The 15,569-nt window shown below is 46.1% G+C and overlaps 1 protein-coding gene across 3 annotated transcripts in view; it reads left to right on the top strand.

Moving 5' to 3' along the window:
* The window catches only part of CLSTN1 (calsyntenin 1), a 63,238-nt gene that overhangs the window by 46,010 nt on the left and 1,659 nt on the right, over window positions 1–15,569 (top strand). For 2 of the 3 annotated variants that reach the window (XM_081201465.1, XM_081201466.1), the window contains 10 exons: window positions 884–1,005; window positions 1,276–1,438; window positions 3,435–3,485; window positions 5,094–5,251; window positions 7,019–7,167; window positions 9,056–9,282; window positions 9,932–10,102; window positions 11,592–11,737; window positions 12,519–12,657; window positions 13,722–13,906. In XM_081201465.1, coding sequence (XP_081057591.1) covers window positions 884–1,005; window positions 1,276–1,438; window positions 3,435–3,485; window positions 5,094–5,251; window positions 7,019–7,167; window positions 9,056–9,282; window positions 9,932–10,102; window positions 11,592–11,737; window positions 12,519–12,657; window positions 13,722–13,906 — 1,511 coding nt within the window. The remainder of the gene's footprint in view (window positions 1–883; window positions 1,006–1,275; window positions 1,439–3,434; window positions 3,486–5,093; window positions 5,252–7,018; window positions 7,168–9,055; window positions 9,283–9,931; window positions 10,103–11,591; window positions 11,738–12,518; window positions 12,658–13,721; window positions 13,907–15,569) is intronic. The other variant, XM_081201467.1, reaches the window with a different exon arrangement.

Raw genomic sequence — 15,569 nt, 5'->3', positions numbered from 1 at the left:
ACCAGAATACTGCCATTTATTCTTTCACTTCAATGCTGGCCTATTTCTTCTTATTGCACCTCTGTGCAAAATTTGGCTGAGCCATTAGTTGAGAAGCGGACATTTTCCTGAAATGTCTTGGACTGTCAAAGAGCAATTACTATGGAACTGCCCTAAGGGGAGGCATTTCTGCCATGGAAATGGTCTCCCTTTGATTAGGCCTCCTGCTTCCTTTTTTGCTAAGCACCTCCCTTTACTGCAGGGGTAGGGAACCCTCGACCTGAAGGGTGCAGAGTTGGCCTGCCAGGCCATGGTATTTTGGGGCAAGCCACGCCTATCCATCCTACACCTTGCCGTCATACTGGACGTCAGGTGTGGGGCAGGTAAGGGCAAAGCGTCAAAGATAAACTTGAGAGCTTAAAGTGAGTTTCTGATTGTTCCTTTGCTGGAGTAAGGCAGCAGTGTTCTCCCTCCTGGCACTGCTGCTTAACCATCTGAAAAGCAGAGTGCAGGGCTGTTTAAAAGCCCTCATGCAAGCAACCCTGCCCCACTCTTGACCCTGCAGTTTTCTGTAATTTAAACAGCAGCATGGGGCTTCTTGCAAAAGGGTTTTCAGGCAGCTTTGAAGTCCTGACAATCGGCGCTTCAAAGCACAGCATTGCTGGATGTCTCTGTGACATCAGGTGATTGACAGATGGGGGCCCCACCCACCCATCAGATTTATCCCAGAAGGGGTGTGGAGCTGAGGATCTAGCCCACCTGCTGGAAAGGTTCCCCACCTCATGCTTATGCTGTGACAGGAATGTGCTGGATTGTAACATGTATAACAGGATCCAAACGTTCACTAGCTTTACAACTGGAGGAAAGGGAAATGGTAACACATGCCTGATCTTTCTTGGGACAGATATGAACCGGCACCACTATTCCCTGTATGTGCACAATTGTCGTCTCGGGTTCCTCTTTCGTCAAGATCCTTCGGAGGGGCAGAGTTACAAACCAGCAGAATTCCACTGGAAGCTGAACCAGGTGGGTCTATAAGAGGAGGCAAACCCTGGGTGTAATATTAGACGGATCAATAGCCAGTCTTTGTATGTCAGTTTGCAGTAGGAAAAGCCCAGCCCTCTGTGAAGTGTTCGTTATGGAAGCGTAATGGGGTAGCGATACAGTAACACTCCTGCTTTCGGTATCTTTGACAAAATTTAGTTTTTATTATCAAGAACTGGATGTGAAAGGAAGTTATCCGGTGCAAAGTGGAGGTTCCCTCCCTCCATTTAAAAACTCTTGTACCTTTTACAGGTGTGCGACAAGGAATGGCATCACTATGTCCTCAATGTCGAATTTCCAGCAGTAACCCTGTACGTGGATGGAGTTTCGTTTGACCCGCTATCAGTGACGGAAGACTACCCGCTCCATCCCTCCAAAATAGAATCCCAGCTGGTGGTCGGAGCCTGCTGGCAAGGTAGCTTACCTTTTTTTAGCTATAGGCTTCTCAAAGATGGCAGAATAGTTGTAGGTCATTTGTCCAGAACTCTTGTTGTTCTAGTTTGTGGGCAAACTCCACTGAGCTTGCATCTCTGCAGTGAGACTGTGCAAGAGAACAGATGGAGATTGAAAATAGCAATGCATTTTCAACGGGGAATGCATAGGAGCTAATTGTGCAGCCTGTTCTCTCTCTTCCTAATTATATTGGGATGTCTGTGAAGCCCAGGTGATTGGCATGCTCGCAGTCTGTTGGCAGAGTTAAATAAAAGCAAAACATTTGCTGCAAATCTTGAGAACATCAGTGGAGAAAACCTCACCTTGGAATGAAGAAGTGCTTTTGAACTTGGTTAGAATTTGCATGAATGCTAAATTTATTGTGTTTTCCTCCCTCTGGGGCCACACGCTTGGTTTTGAGGATTTTGACGGAGTAATTTACCCTCTGTGTCTGTGTGTTGGAGGATTTTGCTGCTTATGTCTATAAAAAGAAACACAGCAGTAGCTGTAGGTTTTAACATGCAAAGCAGGTTTAAACGGCCGTTCCCTCGAGGATGCATATTGCTGAATCACAGCCTTCAAGGCCACTGACGCTCTCCCTCGTCAGCATCTTGAGAAAATGGATTCCGGGATTCATCCCAAGAGCAGAGGAAGGGATGTAGATCACCAAATGAAGACACCTGCTGTATCTAGGCTAAAAGTGGGGCGGGGGGGGGGAGGGAGTTAGCACCATAAATGGCATATTTATTCGTAGGATTAGTATCCAGCTAAGTCCTACTCAGAGTAGGACCCATTAAAATAAATAAATCTAAGTTAGTCATGGCCATTAGTTTCAGTGGATTTACTCTGAACAGGGTAAGCTTCAGAATACAATCCCTAACTATATTGTATCCTGCAAGACTATTTCCTGGCATATATTTAAAGCTTTTGAAATGTAATTTTAAATGTGAAAATTATATAAAGAACAGAGGAATCTTCCTGAATGCCTAGAAGCACTCTCGCTGCAATGTCGGCATGTGCTGATGGTTTTCAGAATGGTTTCTCTGTGCTTCCTGATTTGGAAGGTCAAAATGGCACTTGGGTGTCCCTAAGAGGCAATTATTTGTTCCCCTTGGGTGTGTTAAGCGATTGCACTTTCATCTTATGCAGTGAGGCTTAGCAGGCCTGGCGGGTCATGCCCCAGCCAGCTGTGGCTCAGGCTTACGCCTGTAGTGGAATGAGGAAGGTAGTAAGATCAAATGCACCACCTTATACTGCGTTATGGGGGAGAACAGAGATTTGTATGCTTCCCTGTGTGTAAACTTCTGTTCAGCGGGAAAGAGCCGTAGCTCAGTGGTGGAACTGCTTTTCATGCAGAAGCTCCCAGGTTCATCAGTCCTTGGCATCTCTGTCATAGGGCTGGGAATGTCCCCGTCTGAAATCCTGGAGAGCTGCAGCTGGTCTGCATAGGCAATACAGAACTAGACTGTGTAAGACAGCTTGCTGTGTTCCTGTGTCTCAAGGGAAGAGTCCTAGTGCAGATGTAGAGCACCTGCCTTGCATGCAGGAGGTTCCCAAGTTCAGCCCCCTGCAGCATCTCCTGGTAGGTCTGGGAAAGGTTTCCACCTGAAACCTGCAGTCGAATTTGTCCCTTTCCTTTCTGTCCCCTTTGAGTTCCTTCACATCATCCCTGCTACACTCTGCCACACATGAAGATCCATCTCCAAGTGTGCTCTCTGGAAAGTGTCCTTCTGCAGTGTTCTTGGGGTTCCCTGATACAAGGCTAAGGGTTTCCTTGGCAGGAGGACCAATATAGGAAGGGGAGAGAATTTAAGAATATATATATATAGTACTGAATGCAGAGAGGGAGATGGGCATCTGGTAAACAAAGCACGTCCTCCAAGGCATGTGCACTGCGTCAGAGAAACCTCCAGGTCCTAACCACCCGGTTCCTTTTTCTCTTCTCCTTGTTCCTATCCTTTCGTCTTGCTTTTCTGCAGAATATACAGGAAATGAGAATGACACAGAAAAAGCGACCGAGACCCCTGCAGGTTGCTGGTGTTCTTACTTATTCCCCCTGTTTCACTTCTAAGCTGAGATATCGCTTCATCTCACACATAGCATGACATGCCAGCATTGCATTATGGCCATCGAAGCTACATTATTATTGTGTTGCTGGGCTTGTTTTCTTCCATTGTGCTTTTTTTTTCCTTTTTATTGCTTGGTTGTTTCTTGAATGTTCACTTCTTTTCTTTTTATCTCCCATTGGTGATAATTGCAAGATTAAAAGCAGTTTAAAAGGCTGCTTTGAAATGAGACAGTTTGTCAATTGCTTTGATGGTTCAGCCCTCGCTGCATGCAAAGTGAGGGCAGGTTGTTGCGGTCACTTGGAGTGCTCATTGGGCAGCAAATTGCTCCCTTGAATCAAATGGTCAATCAGAAGAGCTGCCTCTTCTATAAATTTCCATGTCCCATAACAAGAGGATGGAGGAAGCGCTGGAATGACTTGCCAGTCGATATGTTTGGGGAGGGTCTATTACATACACAGCTGTGACTTGCAGCTGATACTTCCAGGTCTGTTGGAAACGGTTCGGTGGATTTAACATCTCTGCTTGAGACAATTAAACCAAGACTTTCGTTAATTTTAAATGGCACCTTTTATATGAAGTGCTGTACAGGGTAGAAGAATACCTTCTAATTATTCTCATCTTGAACGGTGAAGTTAAAAACTAGCTTTTGAGAACTGTTAAATAATAGAACTAATACTTAATTTTGAAGAAGGCTGTCATCCAATTAAAGAAATCTTAGATTAATTTCTGTGGATCTTGATAGGTTAACTCTGTGTATGTGCATATGAAAGCAATAGTTCCAAAAGGTAAAAAGCGTCCTATTTTTATTTTATTTTTTAGACTGTAGAAGTGTGTCATGGTTAACATCATATTAGAAGAGGTGTGTTGGAATAGCCCATGCAAAGATTGGTCTTCCTAGCTTCATCTTCTCCTCATAGCTTCAGGAAAGGACAGTAGCTCAGTGGTAGAGTATTTACTTTGCATGGAGAAGGCCCCAGGTTCAATCTGTTGTATTGCCAAATGGGGTTGGAAAAGACCCCTGGAGAGTTGCTGCTAGTCAATGCAGAGCTGGAAGGTCCAGTTTTCCAAGCCAGTATGAGGCAGCTTCTCACGTTCAGTAGAAGGAAACTGCTTCCAAATGAGATAGCTTCCTGCATCTGGTGTCTAATTGAGTGGCAATTGTTACTTGGATGGACTGTTGTGTAAATATTTTATTTAAGTGCAGTTTCCATACTGCAGCTACGAAGGTAGCCTTGGCCTTTTGAAGAGACTGCTTCTAAGGGAGAAAATCCTGTTTGTGATGACCAAAGGATTGTACCCCTTTCCTTCAGCACTGAGTAGGGTCATTCCATCCTCGCCTCAAAAGCCATATTTATTGCATGAGTGGACGTCTTTCGTTCTTTTTGAGTTCTCTACCCCACCCCCCTTGTGCTTGAATATACCTGCAAGGTTAACACAAGAATGGGCACTAAACTAACCCGCATGCCAGTTTTAAGAACAAAAGCACAGTTGGCACTTTAAACAAACGCACGCGCACCCCCCCGAGCAAACTTGTATGATGCTCAAGATGTCTTCCTTTGCTCCATAAAGGTGGAGAGCTCCGCATGGCCCAGTTCTTCCGAGGCAACTTGGCCGGCTTAATGATCCGCTCTGGTAAACTGGAGAACAAGAAGGTGATTGACTGCCTTTACACCTGCAAGGAAGGACTGGATTTACAGACCTCAGACGGCGTCGGCAAAGGCCTGAAGGTAAACTTGTGCAGCAGAGGGACCCTTGATCCATTGGCAGAACAGAGAACAATTAGGATGACAGGTTATGTGTCTCTCTCTCACACACACACACCCCCTCTCCTTTCTCTAATGAGAGCAGGAATGACGTCTCTCCCGGCACCGCCTGGTGTCTCTAAAGCAGGGGTGCCTAAAAGGAGGAAATCAAGGCCAGGGAGCAGATAGCATGAGCTCCCAGCAGAGCTGATCTGCTAGGGCAACCACTCCTCCATCTTCCCTGGGGCTACTTAAAACTTGCATGCCCTGCAGGAAGCCAGGATCCAGGATGCTCAGAGTGGCATTGGGAGGGTGTGGGTGGGCTTTTGCCACCAATCAGCCTGAGAGGACCTGATTGCTCTGTATTGTAAACCGTCTATTTATTTTAGCATTTTAATTTGGCCTTGGATGCCTTGGCAGAAAGACAGTATACAAAAGCAATGACGTAAACTATTGGACCAGGAACTGCGTTCAAGCCTTGGGCATGGTTAGGAAGGATGTGTTCAGTGCATACATGGGTACACACTTGCCACTCACACACAGCACATGCACTGCACGCGTTTGTTTTTAACTTGTATTGTGTATTACTGTAAAGTTTGTTGCCGCTTCAGTTTTCTGTACACCACTTAGAGGCACTTCTTATATATTAAGCAGTGTAAAAATGTTCTAAATAAATATGGAAGATGCATTCGGATTATTTATGTTTTACCGTATTTTTCGCTCTATAACACGCACCCGACCATAACACGCACGTAGTTTTTAGAGGAGGAAAATCCGTAGGCATGCCACCCGTAGGCATTTCCTCCATAACACGCACAGACATTTCCCCTTACTTTCTAGGAGGAAAAAAGTGAGTTTAATGGTGCAAAAAATACGGTAATTGCCATAATATTGGGGAGCTGCTGCCAGTCAGTGTATACAGAGTTAGATGAAATGGCTCCCTACGTGCCTGGGATTAATAATCATCCCATAAATTTGCTTGGAATTCTCTTGTATTGGGAGAAGCAAATTGAGGGAGAAGAATTCTCCCCCGCCCCCATACACCTTCCTTCTCTTTACTTGCTGAGGCATGGAGAACTGCGACCTTGCAGTGATAAGGGGGTTGCGGCAGCATGGAAAATATGCATGCAGAAATAGATGGATTACTGCAGATTTAGGAACCTGCCCGGTCCTGAAGATGTTTTCTTGGATGGTGAAATACACCCACAGTTACTGTGTTGCTACCTTTTCAAGCTAATTGGGGGCAGGCAGGCAAATCCCAGTTAATAAATTACTCTTTAAGCAGTAACTGTTGAAGAAACATAGAGAGGAAGCTGCCTTATACAGAGTCTGACCATCAGTCCCATTTAGCTCAGTAATGTCCACACAGGTTGGCAGCAGCTCTCCAGGATTTCAGACGGGGACATTCCCAGTCCTACCTGGAGAATCAGGTTCTGTGATCCCTGACTTTTGGCCCTTCCCCTAAAGACCTAGGGACACAGTCAGTGTGGACCATACTGAGCTAGATGAACCAGCTCTCCAGGATTTCAGGCAGGAGTCTTTCCCAGCCCTACCTGGAGATGTTTAGGATTGAAACGGGACCATCTGCATTCAAAGCAGATGCTCTACTACTGAGCTACTGTCCTTCCCCTTCCTGTTTCTGCATAGGGGAGTCTTGGGCACAGAATTGCATTATTTTAGCACTTCCTGGGTCTGATCTCTTTCCTGCCCCTGCTGCCCCTTCTCACTTCTTCTCTCTGCCTGATCTTCCAGATCCACATGAACCCGAGCCAGTCAGTGTTGAGCTTGGAAGGAGACGACATTGACCGGTTTGACAAGGCCATGCAGCACATCGCCTACCTAAACTCCCGCCAGTTCCCCACACCTGGGATCCGGAGGATCAAGATCACAAGCACCGTGAAGTGAGTTTCCCTTTGGGAGCAAGGCATATGAGACTCGGGGTCGTGGGTTTGAGCCCCACATTGGGCAAAAGATTCCTGCATTGCAGGGGGTTGTTGTTGTTGTTATTTATTCAGCTTATACACTGCCCTATACCCGGAGGTCTCAGGGCATTTCACAACAAGACCACAACATCAAACCAAAAGCAGTAACCCAGTAACCTCTCCCCGCCCCCCGCCCCCCCGCCAGCCACATTCTAAAAGGGTGTTGGATGTCAATAAGATCAACCAAAGGCCTGGTTAAAAAGGAACGTTTTTGCCTGGCGCTTAAAGGTGTAGAATGAAGGCGCCAGGCGAACTTCCCTGGGGAGAGCATTCCATAGACGGGGTTGGACTAGATTACCCTCGTGGTCCCAACTCTACTCGGTTGTCTTGAAGATGCCTCCACATCTCAGGGGTAAGATTATTATGGTTATCAAAAGAAATGCCATGTTGCATCTGCAGCAGCACAACCAGATGCCTTCATCTGCCCTAGCTGCAACAAAACATGTCCCTCCCGTATCGGTCTCTACAGCCACAGCAGGCACTGCAACCTTCCAACAGTTTGACTTCTCCCCCAAAGGAACACTCTTCCATTGTCTTCCAAGACAGACGGATGCCAACCAGTTTTTCAGAAAAGTGACTCGAGGTGTCTTGTGGAAGCAAATAAAAACAACCCAAATTACTCGCTAGCAGCATGCATAAAAGGCAGACCCAACTCTGCCTGCCCTATTGAAAAGATGAGGCGAAGAAGAGGGTCCCCCAAACATACGCCACCCTCCTAAACTGAGGTCCGGGGCGGGGGGGATAAAAATATATTTGCCAAGCAACTGAAAGCACATAAGGGATGGTACCAGGCGTGTCTTCCTGGGGTCAGCGTTCCACAGGTGAGGAGCCACCACTGAGCAGAGAATGAAGGAGTTCCATAATGGAGGATGCTGTTGACTATATGGAACTGGCAGAAATGACTGGCAGAATCCGAGACCAGGGAGAAGAGTCGGTGGAAGAAGATTGGAAAAAGTTTAAAGATTATTTACAGAAACACTGTAAAATTAATGAATGTTAGAATGATATTGGATAGAAACTAAGTGGTCTTTTGCTGTAATGCTATAAGGGAATATGAGAAAATGGTTATTAATAGGTAAAAAAATAATGTTATAATATTTAAAATTTGAAGATTAAGATGAATGAAGAGGGGAGGGATTTGCTGAATTAACAATTGGAACTGGAATACAGAAAAGGAAGGCGTGAGGAGGTCCGGGAAATAAGCAAATGAAAAATATGTGATAGAAAGATTGAACTGTTTTTTAACTAATTTTATTTTGTATTTTTCTTTTTTCTTTTTTCTTTTTATTCTGTAATATTTTTTTTTAAATCTTAATAAATATCTTATTAAAAAAAAACATAATGGAGGATGCTGCACTCTTGTTCTTTGGGCCTGGCACACACACCCTGTCCTTAAGAGGAGAACCCTCTGAATGTGCCCACGTGTTTTATCTTTATTTAGAGCATTTGTGCCCCACTCTTTATCCAAACCGTGGCTTACCTACAATTAATTAAAACAAGATAGTCCTTGCCTGCAGGCTTCCAATCTGCAGAGCATGACACAAAAGGGACAGGGAGGGAGGAGAGGAAAAAGCCAACTCAGGCACCAATTCTTAAATAGTAGTTATAACCGCCATCTGGCATAGAGACAGCTCAGGGGCAGAGGCAGAGCTGATGTGTGGCTTCTAAGATGATCACTGCCCACATTTCAGACAGGCCCTCTTTCTTACAGTTAGTCCTGTGCTGTGTGTCTTGTCCTCCTGGGATACCTACCCCTCTGGCATTGATGGCAACCAGCTCCTGTCACCTTTCCCCCTTTTTTTGGCAGGTGTTCCAACGATGAAGCCTGCATCGCCATCCCCTTTGTGGATGGCTACATCATGGTCCTGCAGCCTGAAGAGCCCAAGATCAGCCTGAGTGGCATCAACCACTTTGCCCGCTCGGCTTCGGAGTTTGAGAGCCCCGAAGGGGTCTCCCTCTTCCCTGAGCTTCGCATCATCAGCACCATCACGCGGGAGGTTGAGCCGGAGGGGGAGGGAGATGAAGACCCCACAGGTAAAGCCCACTCACCTAGCTTGTGCAACACATACATGGGCTAGTGGCCTGGGGGCAGGGTCTGATACAGCCCCTGTTTCGAGGGATTATCAGAAAAACTTGGATTTGGGGGAGAGGCTGGGATGGGGGTGGGCAGAGAGTAGAAGAGACAGGGTGGGGAAAACAGTCAACGTTGGGGGGAAGGGGCAGTGGCTTTTCCAGGTAGGACTGGGAAAGATTCCTTGACTTTGAAACCCTGGGAAGCTGCTGCTGGTCAGTGCAGGCAGAACTGAGCTAGATGGACCAATGGTCTGATTAAGTGTAAGGCACCTCCTGTGTCTTAAAGGAAGGGCCGTGGCTCAGTGGTAGAGCATCTGCTTTGCATACGGAAGATCTTGTGTTCCTTTACTAGCATCTCCAGGAAGGGCTAGTAGAGACTGAAGTCCTAGAGAGCCAGTGTCAGTCATACAGGCAGTACTAAGCTTGATGGGGCCAATGGCTTGACTCAGTCTAAGGCAGCTTCCTAATGTAGAAAACATTCAAGAGTCTAGTCCTGAAGCAAACCCTTAGGCAAATGGGTGAGCCCTGTGTCAGCAAAAGCTTGGAAGCAAAGAAGACTCTCTTTGTCCTGCCTTCCTGATCTCCTCCTCCTCCCTTCTCTCCTTTGCAGTCCAAGAATCACTGGTGTCTGAGGAGATCATGCACAACTTGGATACCTGTGAGGTTACGGTGGTTGGTGATGAGCTCAGCCAGGAGCAAGAGAGCTTGGAGGTCGACATGGTCCGGCTGCAGCAGAAGGGGATGGAGATGAGCACTTCCAACTTGGGCATGATCATTACCGGTATTGCACTTTCTTCCTCTGTACCTGAATGTGCTTGAAGTCCTAACTGCATTAATAAGGCAAAGACCCCAGAGATACCAAGAGATGACTTAAAGTCTTAAATATATTTCAGTTTAGTCACAGTGAAAAACCATTTTCTGAGCTGGCTTGTATTTACAAAACTGAAAGCAAGCCTTTTTAAAATGTTACTTAAATTTCCCCGGAGGTCCCCTCAAAAATACATTATGAAAACCTGCATTCCTGTACATAAACGTTTAACAATATAGATCTGCAAAACACATTCTTATTAAGTGATACACAAGTTTGCATAAACCTTTGGAACTGGTCTTTGGTTTTCAGGAGAATTTGTAGGCAAAATTAAGCTCCTCCATTCTCTTACAAAGGTGTCTTTGTGCTTTGTTCGTCTTGTGTGAAAGCAAGAATAAGGCATCCATGCTTCCTCTTAAAGGTGGCTTGATCTCTCATCAGAGAAACAGTGGGCTGTATCCAGTGTCGGTGCTGCTTAGAGTGGACCCATTGAAATCAATGAACACAACTCACTTGGCTCCATTAATTTCAAGGGGTCTAGACTTAGTTGGAGATATAATGCATAGTGTCTCACTTGTTCATCAGCCAAGACTGCTCTGCCTTAATGGCAGCATTCAAGTGCCACAAGAATCGCCACAGAATAAGCGCAGGGGGCATTTTTGTTAAGCCAGACATGGACTGTCTGTCCCCTCTTCCTCTCTACTTAGCTGGGATGTTGAAAGCATTGGTACTGGTTAGATAGGCATATGATTCTGATATGTCAAAGGGCAGTTCTGTTGACCCCTTTCGCACCAGGGATGGAGAAGCCTGTGAACCTCCAGATGTTGTTGGACTCCCAGCTCCCATCAGCCCCTGCCAGCATGGCCGGGAATCAGGGTCCAAGTCCAGTAACATCTAGAGAGCCACAGGTTCCCCAACCCTGCTGCAAACAAGCCAGGAAGCATGCTATTCTCTGTAGTTCCCCTTTTCATTTGATCCGGAACACTGTGGTTCAACAGCTTTGGAACATGCAACGTCAAACCACAGCTTACTGTCTTGGCTTGTTTTCAACCTATTAACCATAATTTGCTATACTTTCCCAGTTCGGGTTAAACAGGAAACTATGCTTAATGGAATACTTCCTCGTTTATTCCATTAATTTATTAAAAATATTTCTTAAACCATAATTTATTAAAGACAATGATGTAAATCCTTCATCTCAATTAACATGCTATATGGAATGTTTAAGGCACCTTATGTAGCTGAAGGTTTTATATTGGCATTTTTACCTCCTCCGAATTTTGATATTTTTCATATTCTTGACAGATTTCTGCTGTAACCGGTATCGGGGGCTACATTTCAGGTGGGGTGGGGGTACTTAGGTAGCAGTTTGGATGTTTTGTATAAAAATGCAACTTTCATATATATGAGAGACAGCTCCCCCCCCCCCAGTGCCCTCACCAGCATTTTGTGTTACCTCTAGGGGTTGATACTATGGCCAGCTATGAGGAGGTTTTGCACTTGATTCGCTACCGCAATTGGCACGCAGTGTCTCTGTTTGACCGCAAGTTCAAGCTGGTATGTTCGGAGCTGAATGGGCGCTACGTCAGCAATGAATTTAAAGTGGAGGTACGTCAGCAAATGTTGGCTTCAGGAGGTCTACAGGGACTCCTAGGGGTGTTTTGAGGAACTGGGCCCATTAGCTGAAACACCAGCTAATGCCACACAGAGAGCTAATGTGCATCGCGAGTTGAAATATAAAGCTGCCTCACGCAGAGTCCAACTGCTAGTCCATCTGCAAGGAGAGGGTGTCCCTTAACATGGCATTTTGTCAGTCATGGTTTTTATCCTTTTTTAAAAAAAGAAGCTGCTAACTGATTCAGAAACACCTTTTTTAGTCAATTGAAACAGCAGTTGTCACAGTCCTGGTGATGCTCATTTTATGAAGCATCTAGCTGCCGTACAGAAAATTATAGTGGATCCTCTCTGTAGGATTACAGCAGAACATGAAAAGAGCCTTGCTGATGGGTCTGGTCAAAGGCCCACTCGCTCTACGATCCTGGTCCCATGGTAGCCTACCACAGGCCTATAATGGCAGTGCTTTCCCCACTTGCGATTTCCAAAAACTGGCCTTAAGGGGCATCCTCCTTCCAATAATGGGTCATGGTCATTGTGGCTCATAGCCATTGAAATCCTTCTTTGTGAGTTGGTCAGATCCACAAAGCCCTTCCTTTGGTCCTGAATTTTCCACCATTCTTCTTCATTGGGTGACCCTACTGGGTCCTACTATTATGAGTCGTGTGTATGTAGAAAATTGGGTGCGGAAATGAGGGGGCTAGTTCTCACTCAGCTAATCCCAAATTTAATTTTCCCTTTTCTCTTCCCACTTGCCTGTCTTTTGTTTCACCAGGTAAACGTGATCCACACCGCCAACCCTGTGGACCATGCCAGCCACATTGCAGCACAGCCTCAGTTTGTCCAGCCCGTCCACCATTCCTTTGTCGACCTCTCTGGCCACAACCTGGCTAGCCCTCACCCAGGATTTTCAGGTAAGGGCTCTTCCTGCCTTGGATGAACCTCCTTTGACGACTGCTCTGCCCCCTCTAACCCACTCAGATACAATCCTCTTCAGAGAGGCTCTTTTGCCACTTAGGAGAGGCAGATCTCTGGCTCTCTTCCCAGAGGTGGCTGATATATCAGTCTAATTGCATCCGAGCAGCACTTAATGTCTTGGGGGATATGAAATTCAAGTCTCCCTATGAGGCACAGATAGCCTGCTAGATTTCTTTAAAAGTAGCCTTCGTTTATTTTAAAAAAGCAAAAAGGAATTACAGCCTGTTTCTACTTGAGCTCTCGGGAAAGAGGGAGCTTTTCCTTTCCTTTTTTAAATGATTGCCAAGCCTGATGTTGGGATTTCACTGAAAGGTTACACTGTGTGGAGTTACTTATGGGCATTCCTTGGCCCCAACACACTTAGCACAGCCTTCATCAGCCCCAGGGGTGGGGGAAGCTGATGGGAATTGTAGTCCAAAAGATCCAGAGGGCATCAGATTAGCTGAACTAAGCTTTCTCTGCCATTTGTGAACAAGAGCACAATTTGTTTGGCAGTTTCAATAATGGAGAATCAGGAAGAGGCTGGCAGAATAATTCACAAACCAATGAAGGGAGCCCAGGATGGGCATTCATAACCAGAGACTGTGGGTTCCAGTCACTTTTTGACCTCTGCCCCTTAGCAGCCTTGTCATGAGGCTGGGCCTCAATGAGAACCATTAGCCTTCGAAGTTGGAGTGAAGCGGTTAGGAGCAGCTTATGCTTCAGAAATGTAGAGGAGCTGACTGTACAGTTGCTTGGGAACTAGTATACCTTTTTGTAACTACATGTGATAAACACGCAAACTGAGCAAGCATCATTTTTAGGGGGTGGTTTCCCGTATCACACACATAGTGTGATTCTCTAGTGCTTCCTTCTCAAAAAACCTGAGCAGTCCTAGAAAGATTCCCCTGATCTCCTCACCACTCTGGGTAAGGAAGCACATGGCATGTGCTGCCTGCTTCTTCCTCTTCTGTGACCATCTAACTGTGCAATCTGCCTCCGTCTTCCAACCCTCTCCTAGTGGTCCCCAGCACTGCCACTGTTGTGATTGTGGTCTGCGTCAGCTTCCTTGTATTCATGATCATCCTGGGCGTGTTCCGGATCAGAGCTGCCCACCAGCAGACAATGCGGGACCAGGATTCTGGGAAGGAGAACGAGATGGACTGGGACGACTCAGCCTTGACCATTACTGTCAACCCCATGGAGGTAAGGCTTGTGCGGTGTTGTGGGTTTCTCTGTGTGGGTTCCCTCCCCTCCTCTTCCCCCTCCTTTAGCTCTTGCACTTTATCCAAGAGGGCAGGGTACAGATTCCTCTGGGGCTTTGTTCTTCAATAGGTGGTCCAAAGTTTGCATCGTGCCTGCTGAGCTTCTACAGCCAGCCCTCCAAGGGGGCCCACCCTTATCTCACCATCATTGGCATTCCTCTGCCACCAGCGCTGTAGCATCTTCCTCTGGCTTTTCTTTAAAGGCCTTGTATGTGAGAGGCGGGCCTGATGCTATGAAGCATTTCACCCTTCACTAATTGATTTGAAAAAGGGTGGTGGTGGTAGGGACATCATTTGGACCTCCAGACCTCTCTGGCTGATCCTCAGGACTCTTCCCAAGCCACACCTCTCACTGGCTCTCCCTGAGTGCCTTTATCCCTGAATGGAATGCAATCTAAAGGGAGCCAGCTCTTGGAAGCTGTACAGGCAAACACACCAGCAATTGACGTCTCTCAAACACAAGACATCCATTAAACTGCTGTATCCTGAGCCAACTGAATTTTCCAAAAGTGCCCCTCAGCTCGTTCTCTCCCTGAACATTCCTGGCTTCTGGCCAGCATGAAACATCTACTTGGGCTGACCAGACTCTGGAACTCAACTGCTCTCTCCTTCCCCTGGACAAGAGATTGCCTGTTGCTGAACTCTGTAGGAGAGGTGCATCACCCTGCCTGCATTTGGAGCTGCGTTGGTCTTCGGCTGGAGTCATGGGCTTGTATTTTCTGCCTGTGTGGGGAAGAGCAAGCCAGAGGAGACTGGTAGAAGAAAGGACTTGGGTAGAAAGCCTCAGAAGTGAAAAAACAACAACATCACAATGGGTCATTGCTTGTGGGCTTCACATTTGTGAGAACAGCATGACCCTTCTTACCCATTTATAAAGTATTTACCACTCTTTCAGTAAAAAAAATATTTATCAAAGTGGTTTGCAACAAAAATGCGTGAAATCAGTAAAACAAAAGTTTAAAACAGGCATCAGTTAACTATTGTGGAAATATGGATTCTTCATTGCCTGCCTAAGCCTGGCAGAATAGAAAAGTTTTCAGTAGGCATTTAAAAGTTGCAACACAAGGTGCCTTGCATTATTATGTCGTATTCGACTAAACATCTACTCCGAATATACCCCTTGGATCTAATTGAACTAAGCACAGTGGTACCTCTGGATATAAACGGGATCCGTTCCAGAGCCCCGTTCGCATCCAGAAGCGAACGCAACCCGTGTCTGCGTGTGTGGTCGCGATTCACCATGCATGCGCGAGACGTCATTTTGACCGTCTGCACGTGCGCAAGCGGCGAAACCCGGAAGTAACACATTTTTTTATTATTACTGTACTTATTTATCTCCTGCCTTTCCTCCCTGACTGGGACTAAAGGCAGCATTCACAAACTGAAACAACTCAGATAAAATTCAAAAAGCTAGAATCATATAAAAGGCAGTAAGTTGAAAAGTAATCATTCTCTGATAGGATTCAAATGGTATAAAAGGTAAATCTGTTAAAATACAGATAGCAAACAAGCAGAGCACTGTTCCTTAAAAAACAACCCCTGCCCAGTGGCCTCTCTGAATGTCAGCGGGGGCTGCTCCAAGTAGAACTAGCATTGGTTGCAAT

Source organism: Podarcis bocagei (genome assembly GCF_964188305.1).
Source record: "Podarcis bocagei genome assembly, chromosome: 7".
NCBI lineage: Eukaryota > Metazoa > Chordata > Lepidosauria > Squamata > Lacertidae > Podarcis > Podarcis bocagei.
The sequence above is the reverse complement of the archived record's forward strand: the minus strand, read 5'-3'. Positions and strand labels throughout refer to the sequence as shown.